This window comes from Oryctolagus cuniculus, chromosome 3 (assembly GCF_964237555.1).
Source record: "Oryctolagus cuniculus chromosome 3, mOryCun1.1, whole genome shotgun sequence".
NCBI lineage: Eukaryota > Metazoa > Chordata > Mammalia > Lagomorpha > Leporidae > Oryctolagus > Oryctolagus cuniculus.
In genome coordinates, this window is record NC_091434.1 from 173,235,163 (window position 1) to 173,249,599 (window position 14,437).

At 39.7% G+C, this 14,437-nt stretch overlaps 1 protein-coding gene across 13 annotated transcripts in view; it reads right to left on the reverse strand.

Annotated features, from left to right (window-relative positions):
• Positions 1 to 14,437, reverse strand: part of DGKI (diacylglycerol kinase iota) — a 504,889-nt gene that overhangs the window by 111,874 nt on the left and 378,578 nt on the right. For all 13 annotated transcript variants that reach the window (XR_007920530.2, XM_070071340.1, XM_051849034.2 and 10 more), the window contains one exon: positions 10,737 to 10,837. Coding sequence is in view for 12 of the 13 variants with exons in the window: in XM_070071340.1 (XP_069927441.1) it covers positions 10,737 to 10,837 (101 nt within the window). In the remaining variant the exon portion in view is untranslated. The remainder of the gene's footprint in view (positions 1 to 10,736; positions 10,838 to 14,437) is intronic.

The window sequence follows — 14,437 nt, forward strand, 5'->3', positions numbered from 1 at the left end:
CCTAGCTGCTCCACTTCTGATCCTTTTCCCTGCTAATGTGCCTGGGGAGACAGAGATGTTTCCAGTGCTTGGGTCCCTGACACCCATGTGGGGGACTCAGATGGAGCTCCTGGCTTCTGGCTTCATCTTTTCCAGACCCAACCGTTGCCGATATTTGGAAAGTGAACCAGCAGATGGAAGGTCTCTTTCTCTCCCCGCTCCTCAACCTCTGTCACTCAGTCTTTCAAACAAATAAAATAAATCTTAGCAAGAAATAAAGATCTGTGAGAGAGCTGCTGTAATTCTGCTGATAATTCACTGGTGAGCACCCCTCCAGGAAGGACACCACCGCACTCAAGGTCTGCTGCCCCCTTGGGGAAGCCTGACCCATATCCAGTAACCCTTGCCTCGGCTGGGACAACTCCAAATGGCTATATTAGGCTCAAAGCTCCCTGCAGCAATCCTCTGCTGCAGAGCTGCATCGAAGCTCAAGTTCTCCCTCTCCCCACTGTGATGTCCCTTGCCCTTCACAGCTGTAGTTCCCTCTTAGGAAATCCCTAATGTACCTCCTGCACACAAAACTCAGCATCGGATCTATTCCCAAGGAATCCAACCTATGTCGAGAACCATGACCCCAAAATCTTTTAAATACTACACATCTGCAATGACATAGTTATGTCTTTATAAAGAAATTGGATGTGTATCAGGAAAGCATGCTGGATTAGAAGAGACAGGATTATATTAAAATCCTGTCATGGCAATGCGGCCCTGTGTGAGAAAATCTTCCTAAGTGGCCTTCTGATAGTGCACGCAGCCAGTGTATACAACAGCCCCCTGTAAACCATAAAGCAGTACACAAATCTCAGGAGCTAGTGCCAAATTTATGAAATTGAATATTAAATATTATGTTAAGTTCTTATTAACATAATGAATGGAAAACTATTAATTTTATACAAAAATTTTAGAAGAAAATCTTTAAAGAAACATAATTAGCATTTGAGCTTAAATCCTAGAGCTGTCAACCCAGTAAGATAACAATCAAATGGATTAGGTGGGTATACAGGTAGAGTGTCCCTTATCCAACATGTTTGGGACCAGAAGTGTCTCAGATTTTGGACTTTTTTAGGATCCTGGAATATTTACATATACATGAGACATCTTACAGATGGGACTTAAGTCTAAACACAAAATTAATGTATACTTCATATATACTTTACACATACAAAGGTCATTTTATACATTATTTGTAATAATTTTCTACATGAAACAAAAGCTTCACGGTGTGGAATTTTCCACTTGTGGCATCCTGCTGGTACTCCCAAAGTTTCAGATTTTGGAGTAATTCAGATTTTTTAATTATAGATGCTTAACCTGTGTAAACAGTAAAAATTGGTTATTTGTGTATGTGTGTATATGTAAGAGAAAGAGAAAGGGAGAAAGAGAGAAAAAGAATATAAACCAATAAAAATAAAAAATACTCCTTTGGGCAGAGACCTAAAGACATATACACAATTGATTGCCTTCATTACCAAAGGCTAATTTTTTAACAGTGAAAGAAGGATGAAATATAATTATCAACACTCAGCCCTTTGCACTGTCCAAAACATAACATTATTAACTTAAAATACAGTACAGCTCTATAGCCACATCTTCTTTTCTTATAAACAAAATAAGGCTTCAGGTCATAAACAGAACAGAAATTTATCTTAATAATAAGATCATCTTTCAGCCTAATACTCCACTGTCATCTGAGTCTTTTGAAATTTGGACAGTAAACTCCTATAAACCAAGACCCCCAGGGAAAAATCAGTTCAACAACCCATTTGTAAACTGCTGCTCAGCAGTTGCGCTCAGGCCCCTCATTGTCTTGCTCTGCCAACGGACAATTTCTAACTTTAGTCCTCTTCCTGACCATTGATACCTTTGCTTTCCTACTTTCAGATACGTGGCTTGCTTCCTATTTCACTGAGAAAATAAGAGTAATCATGATAGGAATTCCAGGACTCAGGGAAAGGAAAGAAAAATGGTAGAGGAAAACACATGCCATAACTCTCCAGGAGCCCTGAGGGAGGGGCAGACTGGAGATCAGGGAAAGGTGTACAATGTAATCTCCAGATGTTGTGGAGTCTGCCTACTGCTGTGCGAAACAGGCTACTCCAATGTCAGTTCCCTGATTAGTACATGTAGCCCACTTCATTAGCTTGCACTTTCAGTTCCTTGATTGGTTCACATAGCATGCCTCATTAGCATACACTTTCAGTTCTCTGATCGGTTGCTATCCCTGCCTTCTGATTTGTTGCTATACTTGCCCTCTGATTGGTTGTTATTCTAATCCTCCCCTGACTGGTCAAATCTGGATCCCATTTTCAGAAAGGGGCCAATCAGAGTCACTTTGTATATAAAAGAGCCAGCACTCCCAAGCTTCTTCAGCAACTCCTCCCTTGAAGTTCCCCTCCTGACTCCTGTGGAAGGAGGTCTCTCACTTTCAGTAAGTCTTCACTTTGCTCAGTAACCCTGTCCACATGGAAATTCTTCTTAGACATGAGACGAGAACCAAGATTGCCTTCGTCGTGTCACAACAATCAGAATAGAACTACCTGTATGACTCCCCAGTCCTCTACCATCCCTCCTTATACTCTGAAGCCCCCATCCTGTCCCTGCCCACACCCCTCCACTGGGCCCCAGACTCATTCTCATCACCTACTCAAAGGCATTGCACCTGCACTTTGTCTTCCTCCCCCCGAATCAGGTGCTGCTTCTAAAATAAACTGGTCCCACCAACATGTACACCTGCTGTACTCTTACAAATTAGAAAAAAAAAAAATTCCCCTTTTGGGTCTTTCCCAGCTACCATCCCATTTTTCTTGACTTGTTTATAGTTAAACTCCTCAGTAGAGCAATCTATGTGAAATTATCTCCTTTGTCCCTGTTTGCACATGAACATATTCTGTTCACTCTCTTTTACCTTTTCCAGCCCACAGCCTCTTGTGAGATTACTAAGAATTACCTTGTACCCATATTCAACTCTCAATACTTACCAAGAATCTTACGCAACCTCCCTAGAATATTTGACAGTAATTCTTTTATTAAACAGTTTTCTTCTCTAGACTTCCAAGAAAAAAAAAGCTTCCCTGCTGTTTGTCTAGCTAACTGTATACCTCTCCTTTGCCGGATTTTGTTCATCTCCCTTATCTCTTTTTGTCCAGCTGACAAGTTCAAAACTTTAGTGGCAAGGTGTAATCATTTCACATTCTTAGGAAGTATAGCTAATCCATCATCTTGTTCTCCCAGCATTACCTCCAAAATGCATCTAGAATCCAACTGTATATGGCTTTTCCTCCCTCACTTCTATCACTTCCCACCTGGAATATCATAAGAGCCTTGGATCTATTGCCCTATTTCTACCCTTGCAAGCTGACAGACAATTCCTTCAGCAGCAGAGTTATACAGAATAAATACGGGCATGTTGTACTCCTCAAATAGTCTCAGCACCCTCTCATCATACTCTTAAAATCCACAAACTTTTCCTTGACCTACTCATTCCCTCTATGGACTGGCTCTTTCCTAGATCTTCAAAATAATTCCCTGTCCCTCTCCTCTCAACTAACCAGGTTGCAGGCATACGGGTTCTTGACTATTCAGTCAGCATACTAAGGATGCTTACGCCACAGGACCTTAGCACTTGCAGTTTCTTCTGCCTGAGGAACACCCCACGTTCAAATCCACGTGTGCATGCACTGCTGGTGTTCAAGTCTCTTTGAATGTCATGAAAAAGCCTCATCCTGAATTTCTTATCAAAACCAGGATCCTTTATTACACTCTTCCTTTATAGCACTTACCACTGTAAGGTATTACTCATTGGTCTGCCCCACTGAAATCACAGCTCCATGCAGGCTAGCAGGACCCCTACAACTTGAAACAGCACTAGGAAAAGCAGTCAATACACACATACCAAATACATGAAATAGATGATCTGTTTGGGGTTTGAAGCTGATTCAAAAACAGGAACTTGTCCAAAAACTGGAGTGTGGTAAATTAAGATATAGTCAATTTAAAAGTAAAAATGCATTTGAAAAGGTATTGTGAATGACAGGAATCTAAGTTTTTACTTATACTAACTGCATGTAAGAAAATAAGAAGTACTTATTTTATATAAGCAAACAAAATTACTTGTTCTGTATATTAAAATAAAAAAGGACTGCATAGAGGAAGCAGACAGCATACAATTAACTAGGTATTCAGAATCCCAGGATTCTGAGACCTTCAGTTTCTTTACGTTTTCTGTGCCTCAGTTGCTGTGTCTGTAAAACGGGGGTAGAAATATCACCTATCACTCAACGTTGTTGGGAGAATTAAATTGTATAGTAGAGTTAAGACATTTCTCAGCTCATAGAATAGTACAATATATAACTATTGTTGCATTTGTTATTATATTTTAATATGATAATATAAGATGCAAAGGATAGGGAAGGGTAGTAAAATAAAGTAAGTACAAAACTCCAGCTAAATGTCAATTCACAAAAATAGAAATAAACATGAACATACTTGCAAAAGGATGGACAATGCCCTTCAGAGGACAAACTGACATCATTTAACTCCCCAGACAGATTTCACATTGGAATGCCTGCCACCGTCAAGTGCAGGCCTAATCTCTACTGCACAGCCCTGTTGTAAGCTTGTTAAATGAGGGAGAAAGATTCAATTTTAGATGAAGCAATTGATAGGGGGAAAAAAATCAGTGTTTTTGGTAAACTTGTAAAACAAAATGTACTTATATGATTTTTTTAACACTCATACTCATTGTAAGTGAAGTTGGAGCTTTAAAACCTTAACTAAAAAATGTCAGAGGAGAAGTTTTAAATCCTATGTAGTTTCTATGGGACTAAGTATTTATTATATGTTGTTAGGAAACCCCTATTTTAACTACTGTGGTTGAGTAGATAAGGAAGCTGATGCCTGAAGACAAATGCAGGCCTAAGGTTTACAGCTAATTAGTGGTTACAATGGCTTTTCCCATGCTTTCGTGCCTTCGTTCATATTTTATCTCTTCCTTTCATTATTTAAATATTTGCTAGGAAAATAGAGACATCATGTTTTCACAGCCCTATCACAGTCCTCATCACCTGACAAAAGTTCTGGCAAATCAGGAACTAATTATCGTTTTATTCCGAGCATTGTTTGCTCACAGTAAAAACTCCATAAATGTAAACAGCATTGGTTATATTGCAATGTTGAATGTTTCAGTTTCATCTTTTAATGCCTAGCATCTAGTATAGTATCTGGCATACAGCTGTCGCTCCCCCTCTTCGTGGAGGAGCAACACTGAACCCTGCGCTGTTCTTTTGTCTGCTCGGCCCTCCCCGGGTTTGCTGCTGGTTCTTCCCGGGTTGGCTACCGTCCCTTCCACCTCCGTGGAAGGGCGGTTCCCCCTGCCACATTCCCCACTTCCGCGGGGGAGCGGCACACCGCCGGCTGGCTCTCTCAGGGGCTGCACAGATGTTCCTCATAGATGTTCCTGGTGCATGTTGTCTCTTTCCTCCTTTATAGTCCTCTTCCACCAATCCCAACTCTGCTACCCACACGCCGAGTACGCTGCTCTCCTCCAATCAGGAGCAGGTCCTACAGTTTATTGGTTGAACTGGAGGCAGCTGTGTAGAAGCTGTTTCCTCCTCTCCCAGCACCGTATTGTGGGAGAGCAGATGCATAGAATAAGTCTTAATTCCAGTAACTTAGTCTAGTCCGAGTTGCTCCCCACATATAGCTGGTGCAAATATGTAGCTATGGAAAGTATGAATGCATGAATGGCTGGGTGGCTATGCCATTTTAGCATATTTTTCAAATTTAATCAAGGTCAAAATATGAAATTGGGAAACAGTAAAAAAAACCAATAATCCATCTCTTTTTCAGACTTAGTGACTCACTCTGTAATAATAGAGCAGGAGAGGGAAAAGGTAGTAATCTTACAGTAGAGGAAGGGGTCAAATGCCACCCTAACCAAGTGGCTAAGTCAACAAACATCATCAGGAGCATCAGTGGGCACTTGCTAAGTCCTAACGTGAGAGGCCAAGATGGGCACTCATCTCTGCAGTGTTCTTCCCAAGAAGCCGTAACCCAGCCTCATGACGAGTGAAGCAGCAGACAAAGCCAGACTAGAGGATATTCTACAGAACATCACGCTAGTATTCCTCAGATCATCAAGGCCTTAGGAGGCAGCAAGAGGGAAGGCTGAGAAACTGCCACAGACCAGAGGAAATGGGGCAGATATGCCCACACAAGGCAATGGGGTGCTCTGGATTGGACTTGGGATAGAAAGTGGGAGGGTTTAGTTCAACTGTTGCAATATCAGTTTCTCTAACAATGTACCATGGAAACATAAAGTGTTTAACAGTGGGGGAAACTGAGTGAGGGGTATATAGGATCTCCCAATAATATCTTTGCAACTTTTTGTAACTCTAAAACTATTTGAAAATAGAAAGTTGATTTAAAACAAGTAATAGATAACAGGATGCACTTAAGAGAAGTATTAGGACTTAAGGGAGAGAATTTGCAGTGATCTGGTCAGACAATCAAATAGCATCATATGGTGGTCATGGGCTTTACAGGTTAAAGCATCTTGTCATCACAGTAGATTCTAATATGAGTAAACAAAATTAAATTGAATGATTAATTGCATTTTGTCCCACATCTTTCCGTAATATTTATTGCTGTTTTCAATTCTGCTTTTGAAACTAGAAAAGCGTGTTGGACAGTGGTGCTGTGCACTGTGGGTAGTGAGCTAACTGTAGCCAAAAACAGCTCTGAGCAGAGTAGGTCAGACCCTGCACTGCGTCTGGTTTCATGGACCTGCAGACTGATGGGCAGGGAGGGAGTGGGGCCTCCTAACAAATCCAGCCGTAATAATTAGAGCTACCACTTATGTACAGCATGCTAATGTGCCAGACAGTGCTCCAGGGGTCTCATTTAAGAATCGCATTTAACACTCAATACCCTAGGAGTTTACAACTATACTCTTATTTTAGAGATGTGGTATTTGTCATCAGGGAAAGTAAATTACTTTATCAAAGTTACAACTTAAATGAGCCACAAATATGTGACTTTTCTACTAAATCAGTAAACAATGAAATTCCATTAGGGTAAATGCTTAATTACATTTAAGCAAGGTACAACTATAATATCACTAGTCTTGAACAATACACTGAGAGACTATACATGATCTATATCATCAAAATATTCATTAGATTAAGTATGTGAAAGTGCTGTTGAACACTATATTATAAATATCAGTCCTTTCCTATATTTATAGATTAGTGTACATCTGTTTTCAATTGGCTCTAAACTGGCTTTTGCTGTTTGTGTTTTAGTGGTTAGACTCCATGAGAATTATTATGGCAATTGAAAATTGCATAATAAGCTAGTGCCAAAAGTAAAGTTTAACCCCTTTAGGATAGGATAAGTAAATTTTGGTCAATAACAAGTTATTCCAGATATAAAAATGTATGGCATGTGTTAATGAATCTCCTTTGGAGTTATGAATAGAACAGATTTTCTCTTTTTTTAATTTATTTTATTTTTTTATTTTTGACAGGCAGAGTGGACAGTGAGAGAGACAGAGACAGAGAGAAAGGTCTTCCTTTTGCCGTTGGTTCACCCTCCAATGGCCGCCGCGCCCAGCGTGCTGCGGCCAGCGCATCGCGCTGATCTGAAGCCAGGAGCCAGGTGCTTCTCCTGGTCTCCCATGCAGGTGCAGGGCCCTAGCACCTGGGCCATCCTCCACTGAACTCCCGGGCCATAGCAGAGAGCTGGCCTGGAAGAGTGGCAACTGGGACAGAATCCGGCGCCCTGACCGGGACTGGAACCCAGTGTGCCGGCGCCGCAAGGTGGAGGATTAGCCTATTGAGCCACGGCGCCGGCCATAGAACAGATTTTCAAAAACTAATTATTGAGCCTATGGTTATAGGCTTTATTGAGGCCCTGTTTATATACTTTATTCAGCTTATGGGTAAGACTCTGTTTCCATTATCACAGATAATAATTAATGGACTTGTTGAAAATCATAACCATTAACTTGAAGGCTGATATATGATAGCCAATAAGGAAGACTCTAAGTGCCTCATGCCTAAAATTTACCAGCAAGAATTGAGGGAGGCACTGTCAAGAATGAGAGTCCAGAGAGATGGAGACAAAGCAAAGAGGTGTGGAAAGGATTTGAAATATTATAGCCATCTTTTTCTACACTCAAGGAAGCAAAGCAATTAAAAAGGGCTGCCATTTTGTATTGCCAGGGAGCCATGCACTGCCAAAGAAAGTAGGGCTTTGTTAGACAACAAACACTCAAGCTTGTAATCTAATATGAGCTATGATCCAGACACATGAGCAAGATTCTATTAAGTGGTGATAGCAAACAGTCATGTGCTGCCTGGATGAATCACTCAGTATATTATTAAGAAAGGGACTTGGGTTCAGACTTTTGACTACTGATAATAAACGAATGGCCCAAGAGGACTTACTCCTGTGTTTTCCTAGGATGCAGGTCAGAGTACATTCCCAGGAGTCCCTTTTATGTAGATGTGTACTCTGAATTGCATTTAAGTCATACTTCTGAAATAACATCTATTCAGCATGCACATCACATGTGGACCTGAACTGGATTTTGCCATTATACTCAATTTCAGTCCTGTCAGTCTTCCTGTGAATCTATAGTCAGTTGCAAGTTGGAGCCAGGCAACAGAGCAAGGGCAAGAGCAAGTCCATTAACTCAATGAACAAACTTCCCTGACAAACCAGGGATTAAAAGCATCATGACCACATGTTAAAAGTAGAGTGAATTGGCCACTTTCACTTTCACTTAATATGTTATTTTTTCAAACTCAGATCACTAGAATAAAATAATTCTTTTAGTCTTTTTTGAGATTTTTTTGTTCCTTTGAGTTCCAAAATCATAGCTGAATTTACTGGGCTTGCATTTATACCAAATTACTTTTCCCAATTTAAAAAGTTTCCTCACACATAAGTTTATCACATAAGATATGATGTCTAAAGTACTTGCCAGGAAATGTCATCTTCTCGTGAAAACTGAAATCACAATTATCTCTGGCAATGATGGACAGATTATGCCATAGAAAAGATAGAAGAGACACCTGAAAGTCACAGATAAGCCTCACATCGCATTTCAGCCAGAAATTTCAAATGTATCCCTACAAACAGTTGACTTTCTTCAAAAGTTGTGGTAAACTGCAAAATATTACTTGAGTTCCATTATATTTTTATGTTGAAAATCGTAAGCTATTTGTTAGGAAGTTGGAAACAAAAAAGAACATAAAAAATGTTCTCTATAATTAGTAGCCCCTAAAAGTACATTTAGTTTACACTGTAGCTACATTTCACACTGCAAATAAATACACGCGTCTCTTACTTAATGAGTGAAATTTTGTTTTGTGCTAGTATGTCACAACCTCACTTACATTAGGCAGTGTAATATGTTGTTTACAAAGAAAGAGATGCAGAGGTTGAGGGAACTCTTCCTCCTCAAACTAAATTTTCTTAGCAAAGGAAATGAGGATGGAGGATGGTAGTGAAAAGTCTGGGTAGAAATTAAAGGAAAACACCTAAAAATGTTAAGGAAGCTGAAACAGTTGAGAGAACTGAAAATGCAGGTTTGGTGACGAGGCTGCCAGGGAAAGGATCCTTGCCCAGTGCCGGGTGAAGATCCTGGAAGCCCCCGTGCCCAACTCTGACAAGGTCTTTGGATTTCAGGATTCTCTTCCTCTAAACTTCACTCCATGTTAGACTCAGGAATCAGAACTCAGAAGCTACTCTTCGATCCCTGCCAGTTTAAACCAGTTGCCTCTTACAAACTTCCAGGCAGGTCCACACTGAGAGACCAGGTTAGGTTTGGGTTCATCAATCTTTGGTTCTATGTAAAACTCCTTTCTTTTGGGACCCTACCTGTTCCCTTGGACACCACATTTCCTCATCTTCTCTCATTTTATTACACTTAACTATTGGTATCCACAATTATGAAGGAGCCCAGAACACTAGTATCCAGCTCACTTATGGTTTTAATTTCTCTTGGTCTACTTTACCTATGAACCTGACAGTATACAGACAGTGATTTAAAATATTGAGCAGAACGTTAAAAATACCCACTAAAAACTAACTGATGAGGTAAGCAAATGACCATCCTTGCATTCAGAGAAGGATATAGAAAATGTGAACACTGAGAAGTCATTCCTGTGTTTACTCAGTGTAAGGTTTCAGAGGAATGGCCCATTGCCATCACTGAACCACATAATCACCACAACATTCCATATCTGTGGGCCTTAATTTGACAATATACAGTAGAATAATAGTACTGGATGTGCCTTCCGAGATAACGTTGCCATACTGTGTGAAGAATAACGACAGGTTTGACAATGCAGGCTCCAGGAAGACATTTGTGCTGTCTCCAGAGTTTTCTGGATCCTGACATAACATGTGAGATCACAGCTTTTTGCTTTTATCATTTTGGGCAAGCCTGAGAGTAAGGAGCTCTTGACGTGGAATCCACAGCGGAATGACGTTATTCTGCTGCTTTCCCATCTCTCTTCCATTTTCTTCCACTCGCAGATTATCCCTTAGATTCATGTTACTACACACCCCTCGCTGCTCCTACTACGGTTTCAGACACAAGGACGAACGAAACTACCCAAGGCGCCAAGGAGGACCACGAAGCTGACAGCAGGCTGATCACACAAAATCAACGAGCACTTCCAACTTACAAGCTTCCCGGAGTTTCTCTTTGTCATAGTGGAATCCCTCGTAGTCTTGTAAACTGATTTTGTTCACGCGGATCCGCAGCCGATCTGGGACAGACTGGGGACTGCAAGACAAGAACCAAGTGGTCAGATGCAAGTGAGAGGTCAGAGTTGGGAGTCATGCACCTGCAGGGATTAGGACATCATGCTTAGGAGAAATTGTTCATATTGAAACATACTTGTGGGTTATTTAACAGAATACAGCAATTATCTGGAGAATGCATCTCCAGAAATCAGAACTTACTGAAAATGAAGTAGGAACATGTAAATAAGTATTTATGTGATTTTTCCATTAACTTATTAAAATTTTAATACTATCATGTGTTTAGTAACAGAGTAAATTAGATTCTACTCATATGAAATGGCGAGAAGAAAGGTAGAGCTGTTAAGACTTACAGGCAAACATGCCCCTAACAGCCAAACTCGCTCAATGGTAGCTTGGCCCTCAAAAGAGACAGAAAAAAAAAAAGACCTTTAAAATAGACTGGAAATCCTGCAAGCACAGGACTGAGATTGAAACAGTCACCTACCAAGGACAGTGTTGTGGCGCAGAGGGTTAAGCTGCCGCCTGCAACCCCTGCATGCCATAAGACTGCCTACTGGAGTCCCAGCAGCTCTACTCCCCAACCAGCTTCTTGCTAATGCACCTGGGAAAGCTGTAGAAAATGGTTCAAGCGCTCACACTACTGCCACCGAGGTGGGAGATCTGGATGGATCTTCTCTGGCCATTGCAGCCATCTGGGGACTAAATCAGTGGACAGAAGATCTTTCTTTCTCTCCCCCTCTCTCTTAGTCTCTCCCTCTCTCTGTAACTCTGCCTTTCAAATACATAAAGAAATCTTTTTTAAAAGCCACCTATTAAAATAGGCACCTCTAGTGAACATATTATAATAAATGCTACCTGTGAGTATTCTAAAATGACAAAACATTGAATATGCTCACTGTAATTTCATTAGGAATAGAATGAAGTATGGAACTCATGCTGAAAGTATTAAATCCTATGTGGTTTAGGACATACATTAAACAACTAAAAATGTTGTGCCAAACTTTCTGGAACATACTGTTCACCTTCACAATGTCTAACAAGATTGCCTGAATTTTCTCTCAAGTAGTATTTTCAATGTAGTCTAATCTCTATCATTATTTGAGTTAAACAACTTTTTCTCATCAACATCATTATGGATAAATACATTGATTTAATACATTAGTATCACACAATCCCTATTTGACCTCAAATCCTACCTTATGCTTAGATTTCATTGGTTGAATTTTCTCTAAAACAGGATTGTTTCTCACTTTTGGTGGTAAAAGTTACCAATGATTAAAGTAGAATAACATTATTCTTAATTTCTGTAAAGAAGGAAAAGAACGAAAGGAAGTAAAAATGAAAGGGAAGGTAGGGAAAAGGAAGGGAGGGGGAGGGAAGAGAATAGTAGGGAGGGGAAGAGAGGAGAGGAGAGGAGAGGAGAGGAGAGGAGAGGAGAGGAGAGGAGAGAGAAGAGGAAAGGAGAGGAGAGGAGAGGAGAGGAGAGGAGAGGAGAGGAGAGGAGAGGAGAGGAGAGGAGACTAGGAGGAGGAAAGGAGAAGTAGAAATAAAGATGGAGTAACACTTTTAAAATCATAGTCAAGACACCTCTATTTACCCCATCTCAAACACACATACACAGAGCATGGACACACACCTATTTAATTTCACTGCAATCTGGAAGAGAGGGTGAAAAAAATTTCATTATCTTGTCTAAAGCTTCATTTTAAGGAAAAGTTTAGTAAGTTTCTCCATGTAGACTTCCACTCTAACCAACAAAAAATTAACACATGTATATCCAACTATAGACACTGCCAAACATTGAACGGACAATGAACAAAGTTGGTGTGAATGTTTAAGTAGTGATAGGACATCTAGCTTTACAGCATAATGTTTGGGAATTAGCAGAACAGACCATCTATATAATGCAAACCTACAATATTAATTATAGATTGAGGTGACTTAAGGTCACATAGCTACTAAGCGACAGCTGGGAACAGAGCTTTGGACTCTTCACTCATCAGTTTCATCCTCTTTCTGTTATACAATGTTCCCCTGAGAAGTCCAGACTCTTTTACCAATGGGTAAACACACATTGAATCCCATAGATTTGAGAGTAAAGACATGAAGACTACATTAGCAAAGTCAGATTATGTTCATATGGTGTTTGTGCTTGGCTTATTTTCTTTATTAAAAAAACAATAGACATGGGGATGGTTAAGTAAACTATGGTACCCTCAAACGACAGAACACTGTGGAAATATTACAAATGAGTGTATAGATCTATATTTATTCAGAAGGAAGTCTTCCAAAAACACATTGTTTAAATGATAAAAAAAGTAATGAAAAATTATATATGGTATGAGCTCCTTGATGTGATCTGGAACATTTAGGAGTTTGTATATTCAAGTGTCAGAAGAAATATTCAATAGGCTGTACCAAGTGGTTATCTCTGTGTGGTGGGATCTGGGAAACACTGTACACTGAATTTCATCACTGAGTGTACTTTAGAGAAATAATATAGTGACCTTAAAATTATGTCAATATATAGACATATAAATAATTCAGGAAGATTTAAAATATAATGATATGCTAAAGTGTGTTAGTTGTTAGAAGTGAGTGGAAAAGAAAGATTTTAAGTGATGAACAATTGTCACACAGTGTTTTTACCAGATAACCCCAAATTAAGGGTGTCTGATTTCATTTTCAAGTTCACCCAAGTGATCTCTAAGGATTTTAATTAGCAACTAATTTCCTACAAGCACGAAGAAGGAAAGTAGAACGATAGAATTCCATGTCCATCATATCTGCAACCAGGGAAGGAAGAGAGCAGGGGCTAAATGAGCTCTGCTGATTTTCATTGTTTTTTACCGCTGTATAGTGTTTTTGGTGCATTTAGTCAAAGGTACTTTCTGCATGTGTGTTGTAATTATATATGTTATATATATATATATATATATATATATATTCTTTTAATTCTGTTAATATAGTGAATCACTTTGGTAGATTCTTGATTGTTGAACAAACCTTGCACTCCCAGGTAAAACCTACATGTTTATGTTGTACTTTCATGTTAAGCACTCTCTAATTTTAAAAAAATTGATGATTTTATACTATTTAAACATTCAAATATTAAAAAAAAAGCAGCAGTTGCCACGTGGGCAATAGGATTCAGTGAGTGACGACAAACTATTCTATGCACTCCTACTCCATGGAGCACCCCTAACTCTGGGCTAATCAGTGTGTCCACATGTTTCTATCTCCCAAGTTCCTATATATGACCTCTAATTCTAACCCACACACCACTGCCTCTTGAACCATTGGCCTTGTGCCAACCTTCCTGATTTCCAGGAGGCACACAATCAAAACTCAACAGAACTATCATTTGAATTCAAATTTTCAGATCCCAAATTAATCCAGATACTATTTTTAAAATTTTTATTTGTATGTATCTCACAAATACAAGATTAGGAAAATAGCAATTCTTCCCACTGTACCCTCCTTCCACCCACTTCCCTCCCTTCCTCCTTCCTCTCCTGTTTAGTCTGAGAAAAAAAAAAAAAAGAAAAAGAAAAATCGAAGGCAGGCATGAAGGAAGGAAGGAAGGGAGGGAGAGAGGGAGGGAAAGAACTAAGAGAAC